The sequence below is a fragment of the Oryzias latipes genome, chromosome 20 (genome assembly GCF_053564925.1).
Source record: "Oryzias latipes strain Hd-rR chromosome 20, Olatipes_Hd-rR_3.1".
Classification (NCBI taxonomy): Eukaryota; Metazoa; Chordata; class Actinopteri; order Beloniformes; family Adrianichthyidae; genus Oryzias; species Oryzias latipes.
In genome coordinates this window covers 14275544-14302007 of record NC_136256.1, presented here as the reverse complement: position 1 = coordinate 14302007, position 26464 = coordinate 14275544, and the positions used below count along the sequence as shown (strand labels likewise).

Genomic DNA, 26464 nt, shown 5'->3' with positions numbered 1-26464 from the left:
CTGTTGGACTTGCATAAAGAAAATTAAGCTTAACATTGCGTTTCTGATTATTTCTTTATTTAAACTGTTGTAAATCAGGAGCAGAAGAAAAATAATAGAGATTGTGTAGTGTTACATGGTAGTTTTAACATAGAAATTCTGCTGGGCGACCCACAAGCTTCCTGCTCCAAGATCTGGGTAACAGAGAGGAAGGGGGGGGGGGCGGCGTTGCTCCACACCAACAGTCCCATCCAGAACCCAGGCAAATGTCTACTGAACTATTGCTGCTCTACAGAAACGGTCCTAGAAAATGACAGTTTAAAAAATATATATTTTGGCTAAAAACTGCAGAATCATAATTAAAAGACCACTGGGAACACTTCAGCAATTGATCACAAGATGACATTACATGGCATGAATCAGCAGATGTGAAGTGAGGTAACGTACCCATAATAACAAAAAAAAGAGCAAAATTCCAATATATGTTGCTTTTAAGTCGTAAACAGATTTGCAGTTTTTTTTTTATTGTTCAAATAGTTTATTGTAGAGAAATTACAAAGACAATCAAAATGAATGTCAACACTGTATGTTGGGCATCATCAGCTCTATACACTGACCTGTAATCAGGCACAAAGTCTTTTAAATATAAAAAATAAGCTATTCTCTCAAAGAGGCTGTTATTTCCTGAACGCTTCAAGTCTTGTGAATCAACACTAACTAGATGACTCAATGTCCAAAAGCTTCCCTTCTTTTCTGAAAAATGTCGCGGCTCCCTGGCGTAACAACCGCCGTGTGGTTTGTGGTTACATGCGATGGATGCTGCTGTGATCCATGAACTGCTTTAGGTTGTGCATGTTGTCCCACCACTTGAAGAGGAAAGTGTCGGCGATGAGGCTGAACCAGGGCGTGACCTCCAGCTCCTTGCGCTTGGCCTTCTCCAGCATGGCTTTGAGCTCTTCTTTGGTCACGTAGCAGTGGCTTTTGATCTCATTGGGATCTGGACTTAGGTCAACATCCTGTAGAGAGACACAGGATGCTCACTGTTTTTTTTAGGGTAAATAGGAAGAAAAAAAGCCCAAAATTCAAGAATCGGAAGCACAACCTTCTGCACAAAGAGTATGTAGTCGATCTCATGTTCTCCCCAAACACCATCTGACTGGGCCTTGTAGTGAATTCTTGTTAGATATGTCATTTCTTCTGGAGTTACCTGATGAAAGGCAGCAGGTCAACCCTGATGCACAACAGTCATTTTCCCTTCAATGAAGTAACTCCGCCCACCTGCTCCAGAGGGATACCCAGCTCAGCTCCCAATCTTCTCTGAGCGGCTCTCCTCACCCCCAACGCATCCTTCTCCTCCAGCTCGCTGTCTGTGTGGAGAGGATGACTGCAGCAGGTGTTTGTGAAGCATCCTGCCCACAAATATTCAGTGTCATCAAATATGCTCAACGCTTTGTAGGTAAACATAAGGTGTTTTAGACTTTACTGCTGACCAGGAAAGGTGATTTTGGCGTCAGATCTCTGCTGGAGGAGCAGCTTCTCCTCACTGTTGAAAAGGAAGACGCTGAACGCTCTGTGCAGTAACCCTGGAGGACAGAGGCCGTTACCAGCAGATCAAGGTTACAGGTAAAGGAAAAAAAAATCAATAAGCAGTAACCCTGGAGGACAGAGGCCGTTACAAGCAGATCAAGGTTACAGGTAAAGGAAAAAATAAATAAAAAGGTCTTCAGGCAGGAACCTTTATCAATATTAGAGTTGAGGTGGCAGTTCTTCTTGGTGTCAGCGCCGATCTTGCGGTCGTCCTCGTCGATGAGGATGCACATCTCCGACAGCAGCTGCACCTGCTTCTCGTCCAGGTGGTCCGTGGTTATCTCAGGCATGCCGGATGCTGACCCCAGGTGTCTCACCTGACTGAAGCAGAGGACCGGTCAGTGTGGTGTCTCGAATCAGGAACAAGTCAGGTGCGATCACTCAATCTGAACACTGAATCACGTGATCCAGGTACTCAGCAGGAGAAGCTGAACCTAAAAGACATGGTTTGTCTTGATAGCAGTAAAGCTGTGCTGCTTTTCTGAATGTAAACTATCCATCTTAATAAAAACTATTAGAGTCTAGAGACCCCGAGTTTACAAAGGCTCCAGTACAATGACTTGATATACCAGGAGTAGCAGCAAACATAGATCAGTGCTTTCCAAGTTTGTCTGGATTTGAATAGACATCTAAGGTCACACTAGGAGGCGTGGATCATCACACAAGCGATTAGCTAACAGGCAAACAGTAGTAGTTCCTCGTGCACAGCTAGCATAACTATTATTGAGCGACAAACAAAACAACAGCTGCATTCCCGCTCTGAATTACCTGAATATATCTCTACTGAAGGGGTTGACAGCCTTGCTCCTCAACAGTGTTACTCCGTCGAAGCCGTTTGGTTTTAGCACGGCGGCTCCCTGCCGGGTCACGCTCCGTAGCGCCGCCCACAGCGCTGGGGCCATGGCCTGACCAAAACAGAGGACCAATCACAGAGCCGGAAGAGGAGGCTGCCCGCAAAACACGGAGCGGACTGTACCAAGAGAAGGATCGGGTGACACATGAGGGAGGAACTGGGACCCAGTCAATTAGTTAATAAATATTAAATAAGAATACAGTTTGTTCACATTTTAAAAAGTCTTCAAATAAACGAATACGTTTGAAGTTGTTTTTAATTAAGTTTGATCACACCAACTTTTATATTCTTTACAGATTTTGTAGAGACTAATGCTAATAAAATAGTTTCAGCAGGTATTTATAGAATGAACGACTAAGGATCTTTCACTAAGCTAATGCGGGGTTGGAAAATTCAGGTGATTACAGAAAAACGTTAGTATCTTTGTGCTATTTTCCAACACTTTTTTTGTCTTCCACTCTTTCTTCTCATTGCTTTTAGCCACTAGTGTCTGCAGGGTTGGTAACCTCTTTTAACAGCCTGGATCCAGACAAAAAAACACAACAAAATGTGAATTTTTGTTTTTTGTCCTTTGTGTGCAGGTTGTTGCAGACTGTAGCTGAGAGCAGATGAAATTTTGCAAAGAAACTGCAGTGTGTCCTCAATTCATGAATATACAAAGCCGCTCATCCATGTAGCTTCACGGGTTCTGACTGCTGGAGCTTCTATGCTGTCGGGGAGAAGCACAAAAACCTCCATAACTTGCTGTTAATGACTCGTGTTCTGCATGATGTCCTGATACTAGAAAATGGGTCTTTGTGTGACTGGGAGGACGTGAAACCTGTTTGTGGTCTTCTTGTATTGTGTGACAGCTGTGAATTGGACTTCAATTGACTGAGCGACGATTCCAAAACACAGAAGAAAGAAGATTTGTCAGACCCTTAAGTCTGTAAAGAGTAGGTTCTCTGTTTTGACATGGCTACATTGACTCATTCAAAACCAGCTTTGCTCTCAATCCAAAATGCACTTTGTTTTTCTTAAACTACTGATGCCATAAACCCCATTCTGTTTCAGTGTTGTCTCCTTGGGATGGAGACATTTCTGTCTCAGTGTTGCTGAGTTTAACTGGCTGCGTTTTGTAGATCCTTCTTTGACTATTTTTTCAATCTTGTGAGTTTATCTCTTTTAAACTTTCATCAAACAGCTGATGAATCTTCTCAAATTGTATCACAAAAACATCCTTAAAATAAATTTTTTAGGATGGTTTGGTTTTGGCCAGAAAAAAATTAAAACCCTGCAGAGAACAAGACCTGCATGAAGGAGGAGCTTCACCTTTCATCATTTAATTGAGGGGTGTCAAACTCATTTTCACCGAGGGCCACAAAGGGGCAGATATAACTTATACTAAATGTAATGAAAAATTAATTTAAATTCTCCTTATAATGAATTATTAATTAAATATAACTTTAAGGATTTCAAGAGGAGAAAATAACTCCTTTGGTATGTCCCATTTGTCCCTGTAAAATGAAACTGATAATTTTGTTCAAGGACTTCTTGGAAAAGTATACCAAAACTCTACAAGTATGAGTCTTTCAAGGATACGCAACAACCAACATTTTTGGGTTAGGCTGTTAGGCCCAAATCCCATCCTCAATAGAATCATATTTGATTTATTAGCTTAACTTTAGGAAGTTTCTAGTTACTTTTACATTTGTTTTATAGTTGTTTAAATAAGAAGCTTAAATAAAAAAATCTTCGTGTTCTGCATACATTTTATAAAGAAATTACTAATTTTTTTTATGGTTAATTAAAATGAAAAAATAGTAGTCTATTAAAAAAACAAGTTGTTTACATGGGGCTAGCCCGCTTCCGGTCCAGTGTGATCCATTTCCTGTTTCATCGATCACACTGAAAGTCAACACACCATCAGACCACCAACTGCTGAGGCCTCTTGTAGCCGAACTAGAGTTTTCGCTGCATGTTTCGTACATATAAAGCCACGCACAAAAACCGAAAGCAAACGCGGCTACTTACAGCACGTTTTCTTACAAACAGGCGCACCAAACACGCTGGATTTTGTCTGCGTCGATGCTCGCAACCCAATACGCGTGGAGTTCACCTCCCAGCTCCTGACATTAAAGCCTCTCATTGGCTACGTGGCCAACGTCGTGGCCGTTCATTGGCTGCGTGGCTGACGGCCTGACCGTTCATTGGCTAAAAAAAGCGCAAACACAACTACGGAGCACGGATGTAATCTTAATGTGATGTGTCAAATATTGGACGGGGGAGAAAAAAAAAGAAAAATCAGATAGACGCAAATATGTAGCATTTCGTCACAATCCATTGTTAAAGCCACACAATAGGATGATTGTCTTAAGTTGATTATACAGCTTGAAATGAACTCAAACGTCACAAAAGTCTCTTAGTTTTCGTGAGTAGCGCAGACAGACACCGCGGTATATGTGGCGGCTAGCGATGCTAGCTTACAGCTGTTTTTAGGGCTGAAGAGACGGCAATGAATTCAGAGACAGTAAGGTGAGTGTCGGTCCGGTTTCTTATCATTCAAATGCCTTATATTAACCCACGATAAATGAAAAACAAAAAGTATGCATTTAAAAAAGATTAAACCTGAACGGCTGCATCGTTATTATACGCTGTTTGGTAAACAAATTAGTTTGCTACAAACAGGCGGAAATATTCCAGTTATCACCGCAGAAACGCATAAAAAATGTATAATTTAAAACAAACAGCTAACATTTCCTCATTTAAACTCTAGATTTATGGTTGATTTCCACATTTTGTGACCCGAGAGTTTTCTTTTTTATTACTAATAAAAATTTCTCACAGCTATAATATTAGCTGTGAGAAAATGTGACAGCAGAATGAAAAGCATCTGGGAATTGTGGCTGAACCGGTTGTGTGACAACTACAAGATAAATGTAAATGGATTGATTGGAATGGAGTGATTTTTCTTTTTGTGTTTTTATAATGTCCTGTAATGCTTTAGTTGTTATTTCTTTTCCATCAGCCATCACTAAATTCTGTGGGATTTTCTTTGAGCCTATAATCATATTCTTATCATTTATTATTACATTGGAAGCGCATGATAAAAGTAGATTCATGTGAAATTGTAAAACTAGAGACTCTGCATGTTTTTACAAAGTGACATTTAATCCCAGAGTTTAGGAATAAATTAGTATAATTCTGCGTCAGGGCAAGACTGACTAACAATCCTTCTTGCTTTGCATATTCAGGCAGGCAGCAACAACTGACGCGCCCAAGCTTTTCTCCAGCCAGCGAGCGTGGTTTCTGTTTACCAGTTTGTCAGGTGGATTGTGAGGGGGCGGAGCCACACATCAGGTAGAAAGCATGCCTGTGGAGGGAGGAAGCAGCAGCGGCTCAGGTTCAGCTGCACGTCACCCCAAGCAGAAGCGCAAGGCTCACAGCCTGTCGATCCGCCGCACCAACAGCACAGAAGACAGGCCGCCGGGCGTCCTCCGAGGAGACATGCTGGAAGGACAGGTGAGAGCGAGGGGGGCTGCCCTTTACGTTCACATCTTTTCCTCCTGCACACCTGCAGGTCAGAATATATAGAAACAGCCTTTAGGAGACAAAAATGATAAATAATCTACAGCTTATGCTGGGATAACAGGAAGTTTAGATTGTCTTTTAGTCGGGGTGTGGGGCTGCTGTTGTCAGGCACAAGAGTAAGCTGTGATCCGGTTGGACAGCATTGTTTTGATTTTTCTGCCTGCTGGTGTAAAATCCCAGATCCCCACATCTCCACATTGTTTGTAAGATGTGAGATTGTGAGATGTTTCTGAGGGTTGTGTTTTTGTAAGAAGCTACAGAATCCCATTCAGAGTAAACGTTAAAGAAGTGTCTGGTGTGGCCGTGACCTCGGGTTACTAATTCTTGCAATGCAGAACAAAGGAATCTGCTGTGACTTTTCCGAACCGCTGGTGACATGCAGTTGGTGATTAACTTTTTTCTAACTAAGGTTGTTTAAATGAAACCCACACGATGACCTAACATGGCGACTGAGATGATAAAAATGGCTTCTGTTTGAACAAGAAGACTACAGTTGTTAACTTTTGGGAGTTGCCTGCAGAGCCAACACAGCAAAAGCTGCCTCTCAGATAAGGTGGACAAAGTCTTTTTATACTCCCTCATCAAACAGATGATGGCATGTGAAGTTGTAGCTGGTGCAAATGCTATTTCTCCTTCTAGATTTCATCTGAAGTTCCTCAGATCTGATCATTTGACCTAATTTGACCCCATTTGTCGTTCAGCTTTTACTTTTTCCGCTCGTCTTTCCATGTCCAGCAAGCAAAACTCGAGCTCAGCTTGCAGCGGCCTGTTGCCTCATCAAGTTTTAATATGAGCCGCTTGTCCAGGTCTGATTAGTCTTTTCAACAGTCCTCTTTTATTTTTTTGTGTCTATTGCCTATATCCGCTGGCTGTTTTGTGTACTCAGTCCAACCCCCACAGCTCAAACTCCACATACACAGACAGCTTTATGAGCCCGGACGGAACACGGAGAGCGTTAATTCTGCCTCGTTTTAATGGTGTCTTTATTGAGCCAAATGCATTTTAGGTTTAAGGAACAAAAGTAAGCAGCTTTGAATTTCGTGAATGACCTTTTTATGCCTTAGGAGTTTGTGGCGTAAACCGTCAAAGCTGCTAACGCCTCTTTACTGCAGGTTTAGAACATGTGTGCTGTGCCGCGGCTCCTCAGATGGCCCTTTGCCGTTTCTTCAAAGTTTTGTACTTTTTCTGCTTAATTTTGTTTTGGTGAAAAGTACCTGGCAACTTGTGGGATTTCTCATGGAGGTAAGGCAGTTCGTTCAGAGTTTTGTGAGGGTTTCGCTTCAACGACACGTCGCCCCATCTGCATGAAGATGTGATCACGTTTCCTGCTTCTTCACATTGAGCTCACATTTCCTCCATTCAGGACTCCAAGCTGCCCCACCACGTCAGGAACAATCTCCTTGACCTGTTTGGCCAGATTGAGCGCGAGTTTGAAAATCTCTACATTGAAAACCTCGATTGTGAGTAACCGTTGCACCCTAACCAATCCGAATTACAGAACTGTCAGAAAACTCTGACTCTGCTGCTGGCTTTTCAGTGCGGCGGGAAATCGACTCGCTGAACGAGCGGCTGACTGGAGACGGGCAGACGGTTGATGGAGGAGACCCCACCAAAGGAGCTCTGAAAGCTAAAGGTCTGGCTTTGTGTTGAGCTTCCTTGACGTTAAATATGTTTAGCTTTTTCCAACAGCATTAGATGACAGCAAGATTTATTAACTGAGTGGTGCAAAATTTAGACATTAGCAGGAGATATTTACTAAAATAAGGGAATTTGTTCATTTTTCATCTTAAGTTAGGGCTAAAAGTTGCATAAAACAGCTCAACACAGGCCTGGAAGTTTTCGTGGACTCGAACTAATATTCAGGCGCATCAGAGGAACATGTAGAAATGAATGTATCAGAACAGATAATGAAATTAGATTTACATTTTAGGATCATCAAAGAAGAAGAATTGACTAAAAAAGACAGCATGTGGGAATTTTTAAGAATAAATCTGACTGATTAGGCACAAAAAAAGAACAACAACCTGCACAAAAATCACAAGTAAAAAAACAATTTTTTTGTAATAAATAAATATATTTCTTATTTATGTGCTCTGTGGATGGATCTACAGCTTATGGATGCGAAAACATTTGCAGAGTATAATTATACTTTTGTCTTCTTCTTTTTTTTAAGACAAAAAAGGCAGATTTATAGTCTGTTATCTTAAAAAAAAAAACAATTAGGATTTGTTCCCATTTTAACCCTGGAGAACCCAAGAACAAAAGTTACTTTGATTATTTTTTTGGTTTGGTTTGTTCATTTTGGGTAGCAGCAATCAACAACGGCCAAAAAAATTAAAAGTAAAAACGTAATAAATAAAAAAGAGAAATAAAAATGTAAAAAATGGCAGCCAATTTTCTGGGGATTCAGGGAAGCTCTCCTGCTGGAACCAGGGGAGATGAGAAAGCGTGACTCTCGACGGGTCGGCTCTTCCCACCAATGGGGGCTTTACTTACCAATTAAAAAATAAACATCTTAAGAAAAAAAAAGAGAACGTACCGTTCTGGAAAAAAAAGAGCATTTCTGTGTTGACATTATTCAGAATCATAATAATTAAACAGTTATACATGATTATGCAGTTTTTGATGAAAATAAAAACATTCAGTTTTACATTTTTTCTGATTTCAATTTTGTATTTTGAAGTGAGAAAGCATTGGGACAAATTTAAACCTTTGGGGTTTTATGACGCAATATTTTACTTTTTAATGTCGACCAAAACATGAGCTTTTTGCAGCCAAAATCCAAATCTGTCTTTTTTTTTTGCGGGTGGGGGGGTTCCTTAATAAAACAATGTTTGTTTTGAGGTTTTCTTGTTTCCCAAAGTCATTTTCAAATGTTTTTGGTCTAAATATCTTTACAGGAACTTTTAATATTATGAAACGCGATGTAGAAGAACGTTTGAAGGAGCCACAGAAACCTCCAACCGTAGCTAAATCTGTTCTGTGTCGGTTAAAACAATCCTCCTGAGTTGATTTGCAGCTGAAATTCTGTACAGACGAGCATCGTTTTAGCCAACAGGACTCATTCTGGATTAACCTCTGGGTTATAGTCGGATTAACAACCTGGATTTTTTTTTTTCTTCAGGTTTTAAATCTGTAAACCTGGTGTGTGATCCGTGACGTTCTCACAGATTACCAGCCACAAAACAAAAACAACAAATAGCTGTAAATTCAGTAATTTCTTGTGTTTTTGTGTTCCTGTCACAGCCAGCCACAGTACCAGCCAGCTGTCACAGAAGCTGAAGACCACCTACAAGGCCTCGACCAGCAAGGTACCAGAGCTCCACTGATCTATTGTGTTTCAATGGGATGCACGCTCTGTGAGAATCCTATGTTTTTGAGGTAGAAGAAGAAAAACTGGTCTGCTTCCTTCCCCAGGGATAGTAGAAATGTGATCAGAGTAGGTAAACAGATTTTTAAAAATCCCTGCTTTTTGATACTAAAGTTGTCTCCTTTCACTGGTCTTTGATATTAGATTAAGTTACAGAAATCTGAAGAATCCAAACTTTAAAGTGACTTTTTTTTCTTTTTCTTTTAACTTTTACCGAGGTAGTGCTTATGCACTTTCCAGCACAAATTAGGTGGAGCGCGCAGCTTCACCACATGGGAGTTGTGGGGCGGAGATTCATGGGTAACTTTTATGAATGCTGCTTGTCACTAAGCATCGTGGGAAACTGCTGTGGATTCTGTTGGATTGCACCTTGACCCCATATCCTAAACAGAAAAAGCTCAGTGAGCCGCTACATAACAAAAAACATATTCAGAAATGTAGAAGAAGCATTTTACTAACTTTAGGGATGGTTTGCATCGTTTTTTTTATTATAAAGGCAGAAAATTATCTGTAAAACAGCTTATGATAAACGTCTTATTAAACTGTGGAATGTCTGTCATTTGGAGCCAAAATCTAAACCTGAAAATGAATTTACCAGCTACATTTGGGGTTTATGTGCCAGACTTCTTATGACGTTTAGAATAGATTAACACGCACATTGCTAAGCTTTTGCTTTAGTTTGCAGCCATTGGAAGAGAACAATGCCATGGCAATATATTAAAAGAAATTACAGTTAAAATACATCAAATCCACCCTGTTGAAATAACTTTAGGCAGATTTGAAATGAGTAGGAAAAATTGGAACACAACAAATTGTATTGACAATAAGATGGTAAAAGATTTTTTTATTTAATTTACATTAATTTTATGTAAATGTCATTACACTTCTATAAAATCTAAAAGATAATTAGGAGCCCGAAAAATGCAATAAAAAGACCCAAACCCCCAGCCACAAAAAGCAAGTGATAGGTATGTAGATAAATATTTATCTATTTATCTACATAAATAGATAAATAAGTAATGTGAAGTTAAATTACAAATAATGAAATCTTAATTTCTACACTGTTAAAATGAACTGAATGTTCTGTACATGTTTTTTTCAGAGCAAGAGGCATTTTTATTTTATTACATGGGAGAAAACACCACAAACATGATTGTCATAGGTAGTGTCATTCTTAGGTGTAACCACTAGATGGCACTGTGGAGAGGAGCTTGGACATTGTTGAAAGCCATGTCTGAATTCCATTAAACTATAAAGTGGGGGGGGGGGGCACATTCTTCTTTTTTTATGTTGTTGATGTTATTTTTAATGGCAAAGTTGATTTCACGTAAAACTTTAATAAATTTATAAAATAAGAAATTAAATACATTTTATACATGAAAAATCATTTAGAAGCAATGCATTGTGGTCTATAGTTGCCATTCTAGTGAAGGTCAATGTTTTAACAGACTTCTTCTTCTCAGAATTCCCAGGGAACTGGATTTTGGAATTGTAAAATCAGCCCCCCCAAAATACCCGTCATATTTAGTGCATTTTAAAGTTTCTTGTGGTTTGTCCATGATTCCTTCCTCTAGACAGATTTTGGGATAAAAAGAGGCGATGCAGAAGAAATGAGCTTGTTTTAACGTTACTCACATGTCGGTGGATTTCAGTTGACGTTGCTTCATTGTTTTCCTAGACTCACTTCTTGTTGACTGTTTAGATCAGGTGTGTTTTATTCATCTGAACCTGGAAAAGGGTATTTAGCTACACATAAAGCAGAAATAGCTTAAGAAAAATAAAATCAGGCCTCCAGAACCAAAACTAAACTCTTGAATTCATGTTTTCCTTCAACATCCCATCAAAATAATAATTTTTTCTTCCAAACGTTTGTAATACAACCACATTTTTTCTTATTGTAAGAAAAAAAGGCCAAAGATTTTTGAACTATGGATGACTGGGTGTTTTTTAAATGATCAGTTTGTTCTCTAATTTACTAAAAAGAATCTAGACCAATAAATTAACATAAAGTTCTAGCGACCTTGAAAATGATTCTGCTTTCAAATGTAATCAAAGTCTTTAACTGTTGAAATCTATTTTCACATTTGCACTGTCATAGTCTGCTGTAAAGTGGTTCTGCTATAATCCCTGAATGCTGTTAGGATTTAAACTATCTCTGTCGCATGTGGACTCATGCTCCTCCACATCTGTGCTGGAAAAACGGCGTCTACAGTTTAGTTTGGATCAAATAGTCCGCTGACATTTGGCCTCAGGACACCCGAGAGCCCTGGAAGAACTGACCTCCGGTTACATTTTTTATTCTTTTCAAACGGGATGATTTATTTCATTTTCTTTAGCAAAGTGTCTCACCAGACTGGCATCTTCCTGCAGAGGTTTTTCTCTTTTTTTTTTAAATATTTGAATATAATTTAAAGGTCACCTTGTTCTTCTATCACAAAAAAGGTTTTGGCGCTTTCATTAAAACGCTCTGTTCTTTTATTTTTATGAGTCATGAGCACAAACTGAAGTCAAAAACCTTTTTCTGAAGAAAGTTGTGTTTAAAGCAGGTTTGTGCCTCCTTTTGCATAAAGCACATTGACCTCTGCTGACATATAATGGGAGGCTTTAGTTCAAATAAAAACATCATTTTCCATCATTTTAGGTATTATTCTGGCACAGAAAACCCCAGTAAAGTTGTAAAATGTTTAAATTTAGTGAACAAAGATTCAGGGCTTTCCAAAGGATCTACTTTTTAGATGAAATTGTTCATTTTTTTCACGTTTAAATTGTAAATAAAATAGTGTTTCTTTTTAAAGACGGACTTATTTAAAATGTCTGCTAGTATTTTCACTGAAAACTGGAGCTTTATGGAAGAACGACACATAATCCAGAGGCTGGACCTCTCTGATGAATCAGCTGAAGCTCAGGCGTCTCTGGATGACACAGCTAACCCAACAGCTCTAATAATCCTGAGTGAAAACCAGCGTTCAGACTGGAAACTAATCATCCGCACTAACAGTAGCCTCTGTGCATCACAGGTTTGGCCTGGAATGTTTTAGCTTTCTCATCACTCACTTGTCGCTGGCTTCTCATGACCTACAGCAGTGATCCCCGACCCCCCCCCCCCCCCGGGCTCCATGGGACAGTTGGTACCAGGTTGCAAAGAAGAAAAAACATGATTTGGAAGGAAGTTTTATTTTGGAAAACTACTGGACTCTCCACCACATCCGATTCCATCTTGAAGGATGTCAGGCTGCTCGGTCAAAAATCCATCCACTACTTTCTGAAAGTTGCTGCACAGACAGCTAGAAACCCCCAAGCTAGCAAAGTTAACAAAAAACAAACTGATTTGGTTTCTTTTTGAGGAAAAGAGCCAGAGAGGAAACAGAAGAAGGACCTTTGACTTCAAAATAAAAGCTATCAGCATTTAGAAGACAAAAACCAGGAGGCTTTATTCCAAAAATGGATTTACTGGGAAAATGCTTCCCACACATTATAATAATGCATAATATTCAGCAACTAGCGGTCTAATGTTTCGAGGTTGTTGCTAATAGTGACTATATTTAGAAAATGGCTGTTTTAGTTACCACTTTTTTTGTATTTATTCGTCGCACTGTAAAAAGTTTTTCGTTTTTTTTAGCTTCCGCTTTGACAGTCAGGGTTAATGGAAAATCTATTTTACATTTTATTGGATCCTAAACAAAATCTGGTGCAAAAATAAATCAGATATTTTACAGAGGATGAGGTTGAAGACGCTAAAAACAAAATCAGACGGCCACTTCAGCCTCCGTCAGACCGTTCCATGAAAATATAGTCTGACATTAAACCGGTCCGTGGCCTGAAAAAGATTGGAGACCTCTGACCTATAGGATGGCGCTGCGGCGCGTTGTGAGCGTAAACTCTGAGGTAATTTGTGTTCAAATGTCCTGGTTGATCCAGCTGCTCTGCTGCAGCATCAGTTGACTCCCAAAGATCTGATAACGCTGCTTGCAGCAGCATGTGCTGCTCAGACTGCGTCACTCCTCAGTTCCTAACTCCTGCAGCGTTGGATGTCATGTGTAAGCGGGAGGAGAGATATTTTTAGAGCTCTGCTGTCGGAGCACAGCGACCTTCCGTCTCCCCCTCGCTCAGATTTGATTTGACGTGTGGTCGTGGAGATAACACCGGTGAGCTGTTTGGTTTGATTTGAAAGTGGCAAAGCTTTTCCCAAATATTCCATGTGAAGCAGACAGCAGCTATTCCGAAGTAAAAAAAAAATCCAAATCAAGAAAAATATTTAGAAACTTTCATTTCTGTCAGGAGCCAGTGGAAGAAATTTTTGTGAAATTTCTATCTTCTGATGTTGGTGTTGGACGCCCTGCAGCAGAATAACATGAGGATGGCAGTAAAGGAGGCCAAACTGCTTACATTTATTTATTTTTCTTTTATTTGATATATATGATGCATGAAACTGGTTTCTTACCCGTTATTCTGTTTCTTATCCGTTATTTATTCATTCATTTTCTATTCCGTTTTATCCCTTTCGGGGTCACGGGGCTGCAGAGCCTATACCGGCCACTAGTGGGCGCTATTTATGTTCGGCAGGAAATATTTCCAGAACAAATTATAAGAAATCGATTTTATTTATTCAATTTAACCAATGTCTCGATCCCCTCACTACTCGCTAATTCCTTAAAAAAGAAAACGTTGTGAGGAACTATCTACACTTTGCCAAATTGACGTAAATCTTTGATCGCGATCAGATCTTTGTTTTCGTTCTATTAGGCAGGGCTTATTTTTCTATGAAGGTTTGAACTTTGGGTTAAAACCTGAGAAAAACCTGTGAAAATGTTGATGTTCGTCTGAGAAAAGTGTGTAGTGAAAGGATTTACAGCATTAATACATGTAAAATATAATTGGGAAAAGTAAAGAAGCCTACTTTGCAGATGTGACTCGTAGCAGGTTATTTTTAGAACTTAACTTTGTTCAACTAACGCTCATATATTGTAAACCACCATCAAGGGTTGGTTTCAGCTCTGTTCCTGTAAATTCACTGGTGTTCCTGTCCTCTGTAGATCGTGTCCAGCTTCAAGGCCACCACAGGCTCCCGGGCTCTGTGTCAGCTGCTGAAGGAGTATGTGGGCCATCGAGATGGGATCTGGGACCTGAGCGTCACCCGAACGCAACCGGTGGTGCTCGGCACGGCTTCTGCTGGTACGCTCAGACTGTTGGAGTCAGGATGCACCACGAGAAAGCCGTGGTTTCCTTCAACTACAACAGTTTAGTATTTTCCATATTGTTTTTGACATGTGCTCTGCTCCAACAGATCACTCTGCGCTGCTGTGGAGTATAGAAACAGGAAAGTGTCTGTTGAAGTACTGCGGCCATGCAGGATCAGGTAATAAATGGAGGTGTGCAGCATTATGTTAAGTTTACATCCAACGTGGTTAACGCTTCAGGGGCGTCCAGTTTTAACTGTAAGTTATAACGTACAGACGCGATGAGAGGTCATGCGGCGCCATTTGAATGTCGGGCGGGGCGCTTTTTAGGAAATGTATCCAGATTTTTGTTTCCAAAGTTCAGATATCTGGACTTTGGTGAAGAATGTGCATAACGTCAACCAATCAGGAATAAAGCTTTGGCCCGAGATGTGTTGATGACATAATCACCATCTTTAGCCCCAAACCAACACGGAGGAGAAGCTGATTGTTGCTGTTTGTTTTCCTCCTGAACTTTAGGATATTTTTGATTTATGTTTTTTGTTTTTTCTCAAGACAACAATAAAATGGTCCATTAGATTTATTCTTATTTTTTCTCTCCTCGAGGGGAAAAAATGCGCGACAGCAAGTCATCAAACTGGGTCACAGAGCGACGGAAGTACCACTGAAAGCGGCCGTCATTCAGACGCAGCTGCTGCAGTAGAGGGTGAACCTCACCGTACCGGAAGAGTCTCTGAATGATCCCATGAACTCAGATATGGAGACATGATGACTGATTTCTTTATCCATGTCTTCCATGATGAGTGAACAAAGTTCTGGCGGGACAGTCCGGTTTCTAAACACATTTTTGGATAAGCGTTGAGGAGCAAACATGAATTTGGCGCCCAAATCACGTTCAGTGTAAACTCAGCATTAGGTTTCCGTGTCTTATACAGTCAAAATCTCTAGTTTACACAAAATGAATTTGTTTTAAGAGATATCTGAATATTCTCTTGTCACATTGTTCTTCATATTACTTTTTATTCAGAGCAAATCTTTCTTGGTCCTTTTTCTATACAGTGAACTCCATCAAATTCCACCCGACAGAGCAGATGGCGCTCACAGGTACGCACTCGATCGTGCGTCTGTTTCACGTTTAAACCTTTAATGCAGCATCTGGACCACAAAGCTGGATGATTTCAGACATTTTCTGTTGATGTGCACTTCCTCTTTTTCTCCCCAGCCTCTGGAGATCAGACGGCTCACATCTGGCGCTACATGGTGCAGCTCCCCGCCCCGCAGCCACCACCAGATGTCACTGTGAGTAGTTCAGGAGCGAACTGAAGAAATCACGACTCGCTCCGTAACGTGGACCTGACACATGGCGTCGTCCCGCAGGCTCTGTGCGATGATGACCAGGACTCTTCGGATAGAGAGGAGGGCGAGGTGGACGGAGAAGGTCCATGCGAGGTCCCCACGGTCAGGGTTGCCACAGCAACGCTGAAGAGCCACCAGAGCGTGGTGATCACTGCTGACTGGCTGGTAGGAGGACGACAGGTGGTGACGGCTTCTTGGGATCGGGCTGCCAACCTGTACGAGGTGGAGACATCAGAACTTGTTCACACACTCACTGGTATGTGGAGGTTAAACATGGCTCATGAATAGTTACTGGCTCATTTGAAGGGTATTTTACTGCTATACTGTGAGCATGGGTCAGTGCAGTATTCAGATTAAAAATAAACTGATTTGAATGTTTATTTTGTGTGTTTGTGTCTAAATTATTTAGTTGGTATGGTTGGGTATTGCTGCCAAACTGCTGAATCCATTCGAGTTCGATTTGCGTGAAATTTCCATGCAGATTAACATACTTTTTTAAGTTTTGGCATGTCAGCAGCTTTCTTCAGTGCGCACACTTTGGATAATAAAAGCATGTGTGTCTTTCAGGCCATGACCAGGAGCTGACCCACTGCTGCACACACCCCACCCAGCGCCTCGTGGTCACGTCATCTAGAGACACCACCTTCAGACTGTGGGACTTCAGAGACCCGTCAATCCACTCGGTCAACGTCTTTCAGGGACACACGGAGTGAGTGTGGTCCACTCTACACCACACAACGCTTTTATAGCTTCTATTCAGGGGACAGAACAGAAGTAAATGTTTTGCCAGTCATCTCTGTGTGGCTTAGATACTATGGCGTTTCATCGCTGCCATAAAGTGAAAGGGCGTAAAGACAACTGAGCGCAATATAAAGGGGCGTTTTTGTCACTTGGGGGCGGTAACCTTTCTGGTTGATCTGATTGGCTGCAATTTGCTGGTCAAATTCAGCGAGGCAGCGGGTCAGGACTTTCTTTTAGAGGCTTTAATAGAAAAGAAACGGCGGCTGTAACGTGGATTAAAACGGTAACGAATGCAGTGCAATTTAATCCACGTTACATCTGCCGTTTCTTTTCTAATAAAGCCTCTGACACAAACAGGGGTGGGGAACAAGTTTGACACAAAGTGCTGTAATTTTTAACTGGGATAGTCAAAGAGCCACACCATGCACTGACCTGCCAGACACACACACAAACACTCAATTAAAGCCATATTATTTCCCATAACACACACAACAGCACTGGATTAAACGTTGCCGTTTCAGTTATGATTTATTTTTTAATTTTTTCAGTCATCAATCTGCATCCAAAACTCCATCAAAGTCCAACATCCGGGCTACATTTCTATCAAACACGCCAGGTTCCCTTCCGTCATCGTCAGAGTCCGTCTCGTCTCCATTTCAGTTATGAAATTTTTACCTTTTGGTTTCTGGATTTTTTTAATGTAATGTTGTTTATCATTTGGTTTACTTTTGTGATCTTTAATATGTTTTTGTGTTGAGCGATTTGTTGGTGTTATTCGCACTTCCGGGCCACCGTAGTAAGGTGTCGCAGATCGAAACAAAATCCGTTGTAATCCTGTTAATTGCATAAATGGTTGAAGAGTTACTGTAGTGGAAAACATTTCAACACTGAAGCTAAAGCTCTGGTGTTGAAGGGATGAACATTTTTGATGCTCGTCTCAGTGCACCGCTTAGCTGATTTGTCTTTTATCAGCTGTTGTTGCAGTTTGAATTGTGACCACAGGGTGGTGCTGCTGCACCTCTTGATCCCCCTTTTCCCCTCTCACGTGACATTCTTATACCCTGTTGCTCTACTGCAAAGCTCCTCTCATTCATGAGCACTTTTTCCTCACTACCCACAGCTTGCTCATCTTCATCCTCCCTCCTCCTCCTCTCTTCCATTCATCTTTCTGTCCATGTTAATCCCCACTCTATGTAATTTGGCACTTTGCTTGCTAACACTCAGTGGCGGTGCTCATTTCAGAACGATGACTGTCAGACTGGTCTGTGGCGCTCCCTGTAAACAGCAAGTGGAGTGTGTGTGTTTGTGTGTTTTTTACATGTGTGTTGGCTGGCTGCATCTTTCTGGCAGCCTTTGATTGTGAGCTGGAGGAGGGGGGGGATTACATCAAGCTCATTACATTTACAACCCCAACATGTATAATTCCTGCAGACCCCACTTTAATTCTTTCCCATAGACAATTGCTGTAATGAGATTAAGCGCTGGTGTTTCACAGTTAGCGGCTCTTCCTCCGTTTTCTCCATCCTTACGTCATTCCCAAGCGGCTTCCTCCCTGTTGCCCTTCAGTAATGCATTCAAAAGCAAGAAATCTGCACTACCTAAACTTGGGTGTCCGCATTGACTGTAAATGACATCTGGACTGAGTGACTCCTCCCCTCTCACATTCTAAACAGGAAGTACCTGCTGGTTCCAAGAAGCCACAAACAGCTGTTACTTAGTTATTCTATTTGTCAGAATATCCATTGTTGCTCTGATACCTTTTTTAAAATCAGCTAATCCTATTTTGTAGAGTATTTTTTCTGTTGTGCAAGTTATTCAAATTGTAAACAGACCAATCAGATTTCTGATTCCAACATGGCGGTGTCCGCATCACAAAAACAAATTGGTGACTGAGTTGACATCACTTTGTTGGAGCCAGAAGGAAGGCATTGTGGGAAGTCGCACACTAGCTCTCATATACAGTCAATGACACTGAGATCAAAACCACAGTTGGGTCATACCAAAGGCTATGGGGGGGGGGCACCTCAGTGTCCCATCAGAACTGTCAAATACAGAGAATCAGAAGAGTTAATAATAGACAACTATTACATAAAAAACTAAAGAAACATTTAAACTATTACTATTATTTTATTTTATTAATTTTAAATTTGTTTAAAGTTTAACTTGTAAAATACTGAACTGGACAGGATATTTTTGGTTTCTCTGAAGTCTGGGGCAAAATCTTCATTTTAATATTGGAGCCTATAAAATGTGATTAAAGATCAGGGCTTTTAGGTAAACTTTGTCCATAAAAGGAGGCCTTTTCTTATCGCGTTGGTGTTTTTCCCATCTTCATGGTCTCATATCTAAACAGGTCTGCAATGATCTCCCTGTCATACGTGTGCTGAATCGAGCAGGAGCGCCTAGAATCGACAGAGGAAGTCGTCTTCACTGGCAATTACAGCTAACGCTGGGTGACAGCCAGCTTCAGCATCTAAAAGTGCAGCCCCCGCCCTCCATCCGTCCCTCCCTCCTCCCGCCTGCCCCACCATAATTGCAGTGTAATGACAACTGTGTGCGAGCTAACAAAACCCAGCCAGGGCAAACGAGAAATGACAGCAGACTTGCTCTACAAACGGGATGCCATGTCGCGTTTGTCTCTCCTGCCGTCGAAGGCTTCCTCAGATGCTCTGATTGCACTTGATGCAAGTGTGTGAGTCTGTGTGTGAGTGTGTGCGAGTGTGTAGCCTGGGGTTACTTGCAGATTTGACATCCAGTCTCTTGAGAATTACTCAGGCACTTGCCAGTTTCTCAATGAGTGTCAGTTTTGCTGCAGCGCAGCAAAAACTAACAAGGCGCTCTCCGAGCACCCAGTCCTCTGAACCTGAAGAGTTTCATTGACAATTTTTATTTTTTTTACAATCAGTCCATTTTTACAATTTTTGTTGAAGTCTGCCCCCTTTAAGCAGCTGACGGCAAATGTTTATTTTTACTGCGTATTTATAAATCTAAATATTGAAGAATAACCTGTTTTGTTGATCCTGATGCTTTAATCTACTATTTAAAGTAAAGTTTAGCAAAACCCAGAACAACCAGAACATAAAGTGCTGCAAAGCCGTGTTTGTCTTTTGGGAAGTTGTCCCAGTGAAAAAGATGAAAGGTCGGTAATTTTCATTAGAACTGAGAGACAGAATGTTTAAAAAAACAATCCAGCAAATCACATTCTATGATTTTGAAAGAGTTTATTTGTCTAATGGTGCAGAAAATAAGTTTTTATCGCCAACAAACGAGTAAGAATTCTGTCCCTTAAAGACCTGTTACTTCTTCTTTAAGAAGGTCTTCTGTTCTTCCATTGTTACCTGTTACTGTCATGTGGTTATCTGCACAAAAGACACCTGTCCACACCTTTAAACAGTCAGAATGCAAACTCTCCACCATGACTAAGACCAAAGGACCATCGAAGGATACTAGGGACAAGACCGAGATGAACCGATCTACAATAAACAAGCAGCTTTGGAGGGAAAATCAACTGTTTGAGCAATTTCCCTCTACTTGAGGCTCCATGAAAGGTCTAACCTGGTGGAGAACAAGTGATCTATAGATCAGTGAGGAAATCGCCCAGAACTGCACAGAGGAACTGGTCCTCAGTAACAAAGGTTACTATAGTAATACTCTTTGTTATGGATTCAAATCCCGTCTAAAGTGCTCCAGAGACCATCTGAATGATCCAGAGGAGGATTGGGAGAATGTCACGTGATCAGATGAGACCAAATGTGGTAGAAACGCCTCTTGCCATGTTTGGAGAAGGACGAATCCTGAGCTCCACTATAAAGCATGGGGGTGGAAACATCATGCTTTTCTATAACAGGATAGGACGACTGATTGGTGTTTAGGAAAGGATGAATGGGCGGTGAAATTCTGGTCAAAAATGTCCTTCGGTCAGCGACAGCTTTTGCGGATGAAACGTGGGGGGATCTACCAGCATGACGATGATCCCAAACACATCTACATTCCTCAACAATTTAGATCTATTGACCTTTACATAAGAGAAATGAAGAAGTAAAGCAGAGGAATAAAGTTTGGGAGACATTCTGGGCCCTTTGCCATCCGTGCAAACACGATTTCCATTTTCCCCTCCAGCTTCTCCAGTCCAAGGGTTTCTTGACCTTGGCTGTCAGAGACACTGCAGAGCATTAAGTACCTCCCCCCCTTCCTCACACCCATTCTAAAAAACCTTTTAACCTTAATCAACCTTTTAATCAATTACCTTGTCTGATTACACTCCGTGCACACCTCCCTCTTAGCACGCCCTCCCGTCTTTCCTCTCCTCCTCCTCCTCTTCCTCGCTGCACCTCTCCTGCTCCCAGCTGAGCCAGGAGCCCGCAGAGTCGGAATGGTGCCTGAAAGCAGGCAGCCGTTTTCCCGGAGCCTCGGCTCGGATAATAGACCAAAGTTTGGTCCACTAATTAGCCATTAATGTCGTGTCAGTTTGAATTAGGGGGGAGGACAGTTTTAGCTGGAAGAACTACAAGTTGAGCCCAAGCAGCGAAAGAGAGGAGGAGAGCAGTTTAACCAATCTCCTTTAAAGCCCCCGTGTTTGTGAACAGGAAAACTACATCACCAAGTATACACACCATAACCAGCGTTCGAAATAAGTGGTTATCCTGTTGTCCGAGACAACCAGATGTCACGGAGGACAACCAGAAATGAACCTGATGGTTGTCCGTGTGACGACCTGGTCTTTTATTCAACATTTTGGTATTTTTCGACTATTTTTCAAGTTTCAAGGGTTAGTTTTTGGCAACCTCTGAATTGAGTCATTCGCAGCAAATTGTATAACATGTATAATTCCTGCAGACCCCACTTACAAAAGAAATGAATATTCAACCAGTTTTTAGTACTTTATTCTTGTTATTTTCTTCGGTCTATTTGTCACATGACAGCGCACCCCGGCTGCTTTTTTTGTGGTTGATAGTTTTTTTTCCCTGTAAAACCTTGTTGTTTTTTTTGGACCAAACTAGGTTGGGTTTTTTTTTTCTTTCCTGCGACCGATCAGCATATATGATGCAGTCTACATTTAAAAAAAAAAAAAAGCCCGGTTCCATAGCTGCTTCTCACACACAGTCATGCTCTTGATGGTTTGTCTTTGTAGGATTTTCCTGCTGAACACCAAACCCAGCTCCACTCCTCACACTTTTAAGCGGAAACCAACTTTCACAGCATCCCAGCAGCTCCATCGCATTCAGCGGCGTGAAAGCTTTCAAGTCTTTTGTTCTATTTTTTTTGGTGTTTTTTTTTTCTAAATAAATCCCTCACGTTGCCCTGACGACTGCACGCATGTGACAAAAGCAGAGCAAGATCATGCCAACCATTCTCTGCTCAAGCGAAGCCTTGTGATGTTTTTAAAAAGAAACCGTAACTCCGGAAGCCAGTTATCACTGCGGCGTTGTACCCGATACATCCTCTGTGACGCATGTGTGCCTTTGTCTCATCTTTCCGAATGCGTGAGCAGCAGTGCACTGTGGGAATTAACCGCCTATAAATAAGTGTTCTTTAGGAAAACTTCACCATATTTTTTCTTATTTCTTTGAAGGACCAGAACTGATGATGAACTCAGTCAGTGTCTGTTGTCACGTCTAACCCCTCTCCTCACCTCGCGTCTGCTTGCAGCACCGTAACGTCGGCCGTGTTCACCACGGGAGACAACGTGGTCTCAGGAAGTGACGATCGCACAGTCAAGGTGTGGGATCTGAAGAACATGAGGTCGCCCATAACGACCATCCGCACCGACTCGGCTGTGAACAGGTGGGTGACAAATTCAGCTTGTCGGGTGCCCTCCTGCAGGCAGAGGAGGGAACTGCAGCACGATTCCACTCAGAGCATCAATCACAATTGGTGCACTTCAATTATTTTATTTTTTACAATGTATATTATTTTTCTAATTTACAGTCAGACTTTTTATTGATTTCAAGCTGATCTTGATTTGACCCCATGCTACATGAAAGTCCAAGAAACCCCACCTTGTCTCTTCAGCTACTTACCTGCAAGCCCAAACTCAGGGCACGCTAGTGGTTCACGAAGAGAGAGAGCAACTTTTTAACACAAATCAACTCATTTACCATTTGATGCTAAAAATATAAGTGGTAAATCTTCAATATTCATGTGGAGCTACTTTGACTTGGAAATTGTAAATGTGTCCTTTTGATTGACAGCTGATTGTTAAATCATCTGGTTTAGAGTAAAATGTTTTTCTGACCTAATTATTCATTTCTTAGACGGTCGGGATTCAGACGCTTCGTATTCAAGAAGAAACAACTATTTTTGTGCTGAAAACTTGCTTTAAAGCAGTTCAATGGGGTCATGTGACCCAACATTCAACCATCTCTGACCCACAGTCTTTTTTTTTTAACAGACTGGAATCTGTAAATATGTTTCAAATTTGGACCCTGTCAACGTGACATGAGCCTTATACTCATACCAGCTGGTGAACACGCTTCTGCTCTGAAAAAATCCAAACATCTGACTTTATCTTCTCTGTTATCGTCGTTTAGGATTAGCGTCTCTGCCAACCAGAGGATCATCGCCCTACCACACGACAATCGGCAAGTCCGGCTGTTCGACATGAGCGGAGTGAGACTGGCCCGACTTCCACGCAGCAACAGGATGGTGAGGACCGGATGGAGCAGGGCAGAAAGAGTCCCATCCACCCGTTTAATCAAACTAAACTCCCCAAATGTCCTCCTGCAGGGTCACAGGCGGATGGTGTGCTGCACCGCGTGGAACGAGGAGAATCAGACCTGCAACCTCTTCACCTGTGGCTTTGACCGGCAGGCCATTGGTTGGAACATCAACATCCCCGCCCTGCTGCAGGAGAAGTGACCGACCCCGACCCCCCCCATGTACATAGAGCATGGTACAAACCAACACTGGAATCTGCTGCCTCGAACATGCCAGCACGCCAAACGTTTGGAGCGCTAAAGCGGAGAAGACATCATGCGTCTTCTGGGTTTCTGAGCGTGCAGCTGTCAGATGATGTCAGATTTACTCCCCTGTTTGGTGACTCGGCTGGCATGAGCGAGGCCGCAGAGTTTCCGTTTCCGCCTCCTCCTCCCTCCACGTGGATGGTGACGCGGCTCAGCCCTCCTCTGTGTGGAACATATTTGAGTCTGCGTTTGTGCGCCGTTCGTTCCCGCCACTGTTCACCACCGTTCACTCGTTCCCGCTTCTGCATGTCGACCGTCTCAAGTGTTTCAATCGACAAGAATGGCGTTGCAGACAGAAGAAGGCGTGTACTTAGGATGGAGTGGCCCGTCTGCCGCTTCAGGGAGGAGCTCAGCCAGACGGTTTTATCATTTAATCTCACTGAATGAAACATATCACACCCCTGACCCGCCCGCCGCTCTACCTGCCCGGAGAGGGCCGGCCCGCTGTGTCGTCTTAAAACCGATGCCTAATTTAGTTTTGTTTTTGTGCCCTTGCCTCTTATTTTTGACACTTTTAGTCGTGCGCCACGCTTCCAGATGTTGTCAAACTTTACTCTGCCTTGTTCCATGTTTACAAAGCCTTTTCTTTTCATACATAAATATATATATTTGGGTTTATTCCGCCTCTCTGATGGGATGCAAAGTGTCAAGGGCGTTGCAATAAAGGCAGACTTCAATGCAGTATTCTCAATACTTCGCTGGTTCTGATTCCAAGTCGTGCCGCCAGTGACATCGTCTGTGTTGCTGTAAAGTGTGATCCCAAAGTGAACTTGTTGGTTACTGTTTGTGCCTGTCCACACGAAAACACCATTTTGACCTTGTTCAGGTTTCCTTTCTTTTAAAGAAACAGAAGCAATAGCCGAGCTTCAAGCCTTGTTCTTTTTTTATTTTTATTTTTTAACCATTTATTTTTCCTGAAACTCAAACACTGAATTTGACGGAGTATTCGGGTCACCATAGAAGAAGAAGAAACAAATATATGAGAGTAAGGTCGCAAAAGGATTGGAAAAAATCTAAATTATACTTGGAAAAAGTACAATTCTGAGAAAAATGTTGTACAATGATGAGCATTAAGTCAAAATTGAAAGGATAACGCTGTACAATGACTTGAGTCTTTACAAATGTTGTAAACTTATTGTTACATTTAGCTTTTAAATTGTTTCAACGACAATCCAACTTTACCCATGCTGACAAATCGGATGGATATCACATTGCTTAAGATTTTTGCTGAACTACTTCACTTTTATTTATAAATGTACAACTTAATTTTCATAAAATAACAATTCTTTTTTTGGAACATGAATGATTTTTTAACTTTTAAAATGATGACTTTTTAAACAGTAAATTTATGACAGTATTCTCCAAAAAATGTTCATTTGTCTCTAATTGATAAATTTTAACTTTAAAAAAAATATTGTACCAATTAATTCTTATGTTGGAATTTTTTTCCTCATAATTTTGTGACTTAATTCTCATATATTTATTTCTTCTTTTTTTTATGAGGCCCTAATCCTCCGTTTATTTAAGCATGCCTGGATTTAAGCAAACGTGGTTTGTTACACTTGTGCAATAGGCTAAAAATGAACCGATGCTGTGGTTTTTAACTTATTTCAGTGCTGTAGATCCTTACAAAAAAAGCTGTACTTGCATATTTGACTGGTATTGATGTACTGTAGCTCAGTGTACATAAGTGTGTTGAAGTCACTTCATTGCCGTTTCTGCAGATAAAAGCCTCGTTATGCATTTAGATGTAGCATAAAATGGAATAAATTTGCCTTATATTTCCTTGTAAGACGGTGCAGAAATGTTATCCTTCTGAGCATCTTCCAAATGCTTGTTAGAGAACTTAATTGTGGCCTGCAGCACGGTGCAGATCTCATTCTTCTTTTTTTTCCTGTTCCATTCATAGAAGTCAATCTTGCGTCCGCTGGTATCAGTGTCATTTTAATCTGCGGCTGGAACAGGAACGTGAGGCCTGCTTATGAAATTCCAACTGGAGGAAATGTGATTTTTGGCTCGATACATGAAATTACTGCAGGAGGAGAAGGAAAAAAAAAAAAAAAGAATGGGCTTCGGCTCACAAAAGTGAATTTCTATTCAACTCCAGCTGTGTTATGTGATCTACTTTACATACTTTATTGTGACTGTTTCGTGCTCTGACGTTTTTTGAATAAAAAAGTGATTTTCCCCTTTTTTCCCACACATCTGTCATCATATTCAGTATAGATTCTTCTCTGGCTTTGCTTCCAGTTTTAATGAGACGTGTCTGCTTTGGAAGAAAGTCGTACTTCGTTCATCTGCAAATGCAAAACTTCGGATGATAATGATTTATGGTGTGAATAAGAGGGACATGGTGTTGTCCGTCCACCTGCGTACATACAGTCAGGACCATAAATATTTGGACAGAGACACATTCTTTCTCATTTAGTTTCTGGACATTACCACAGTGAATTTTAAATAATGCAACTCAGATGCCATTGAAGTGCAGACTTTCAGCTTTTATTCCATGGGTTGAACAAATTGCATAAAAATGTGAAAAATAAAAGCATTTTTAAAACACAATCCCTTCATTTCATGGGCTCGTAAGTAATTGGACAAATGAAATAACTGAAAACAAAATGGTCATTACTGATATTTGGTTAAAAACCCTTTGTTGGCAATGAAAGCTTGAAGTCTTGAGCTCATGGACATCACCAGATGCTGGGTTTTCTCCTTCTGAATTCTCTGCCAGGCCTTTACTGCAGCGGCTTTCAGTTGCTGTTTGTTTATTGGCCTTTCTGTCTGAAGTTTAGTCTTCAACAAGTGAAATGCTGCTCAATTGAGTTAAGATCAGGTGACTGATTCAAGAATATTCCACTTCTTTGCTTTA

The 26464-nt window shown here is 41.2% G+C and overlaps 2 protein-coding genes across 5 annotated transcripts; one reads left to right on the top strand and one right to left on the bottom strand.

Annotated features, from left to right (window-relative positions):
- Nucleotides 1–35: 35 nt before the first annotated feature.
- Nucleotides 36–4567, bottom strand: idi1 (isopentenyl-diphosphate delta isomerase 1). Of its 4 annotated transcripts, none has more exons than XM_004080916.5 (7): nt 4433–4567; nt 2335–2536; nt 1715–1887; nt 1470–1562; nt 1258–1388; nt 1082–1186; nt 36–995 (listed from the first exon to the last, which is right to left on the bottom strand). In XM_004080916.5, the coding sequence occupies exons 2-7, from the start codon at nt 2466–2468 to the stop codon at nt 783–785; spliced, it is 849 nt and encodes a 282-aa protein (XP_004080964.1). In that variant the 5' UTR covers nt 2469–2536; nt 4433–4567; the 3' UTR covers nt 36–782. The 4 variants fall into 4 exon arrangements, with proteins under 4 accessions (XP_004080964.1, XP_078794513.1, XP_011487054.1 ...); XM_078938387.1 differs by having other exon boundaries at nt 2335–2471; nt 4433–4565; XM_011488752.4 differs by having other exon boundaries at nt 1715–1883; nt 2335–2471; nt 4433–4469.
- On the top strand, nt 4556–25797 carry LOC101164263 (WD repeat-containing protein 37). The gene is made up of 14 exons (XM_004080915.5): nt 4556–4933; nt 5653–5920; nt 7353–7449; nt 7527–7622; nt 9236–9300; nt 14393–14531; nt 14644–14715; nt 15596–15640; nt 15759–15835; nt 15914–16148; nt 16460–16601; nt 22283–22417; nt 23164–23278; nt 23360–25797. Exons 2-14 carry the CDS (start codon nt 5768–5770, stop codon nt 23489–23491), a joined length of 1503 nt encoding a protein of 500 aa, XP_004080963.1. The 5' UTR covers nt 4556–4933; nt 5653–5767; the 3' UTR covers nt 23492–25797.
- Nucleotides 25798–26464: the final 667 nt, after the last annotated feature.

Coding starts and splice junctions, on each gene's coding strand:
- idi1 (XM_004080916.5), bottom strand. CDS start 2,468: ATGGCCCCAGCGCTGTGGGCGGCGCTACGGAGCGTGACCCGGCAGGGA. Junction 1,888..2,334: donor TTCAGTAGAGATATATTCAG/GTAATTCAGAGC, acceptor CCTCTGCTTCAG/TCAGGTGAGACACCTGGGGT. Junction 1,563..1,714: donor CAACTCTAATATTGATAAAG/GTTCCTGCCTGA, acceptor TCTGTCCTCCAG/GGTTACTGCACAGAGCGTTC.
- LOC101164263 (XM_004080915.5), top strand. CDS start 5,768: ATGCCTGTGGAGGGAGGAAGCAGCAGCGGCTCAGGTTCAGCTGCACGT. Junction 9,301..14,392: donor ACAAGGCCTCGACCAGCAAG/GTACCAGAGCTC, acceptor TGTCCTCTGTAG/ATCGTGTCCAGCTTCAAGGC. Junction 16,602..22,282: donor GTCTTTCAGGGACACACGGA/GTGAGTGTGGTC, acceptor GTCTGCTTGCAG/CACCGTAACGTCGGCCGTGT.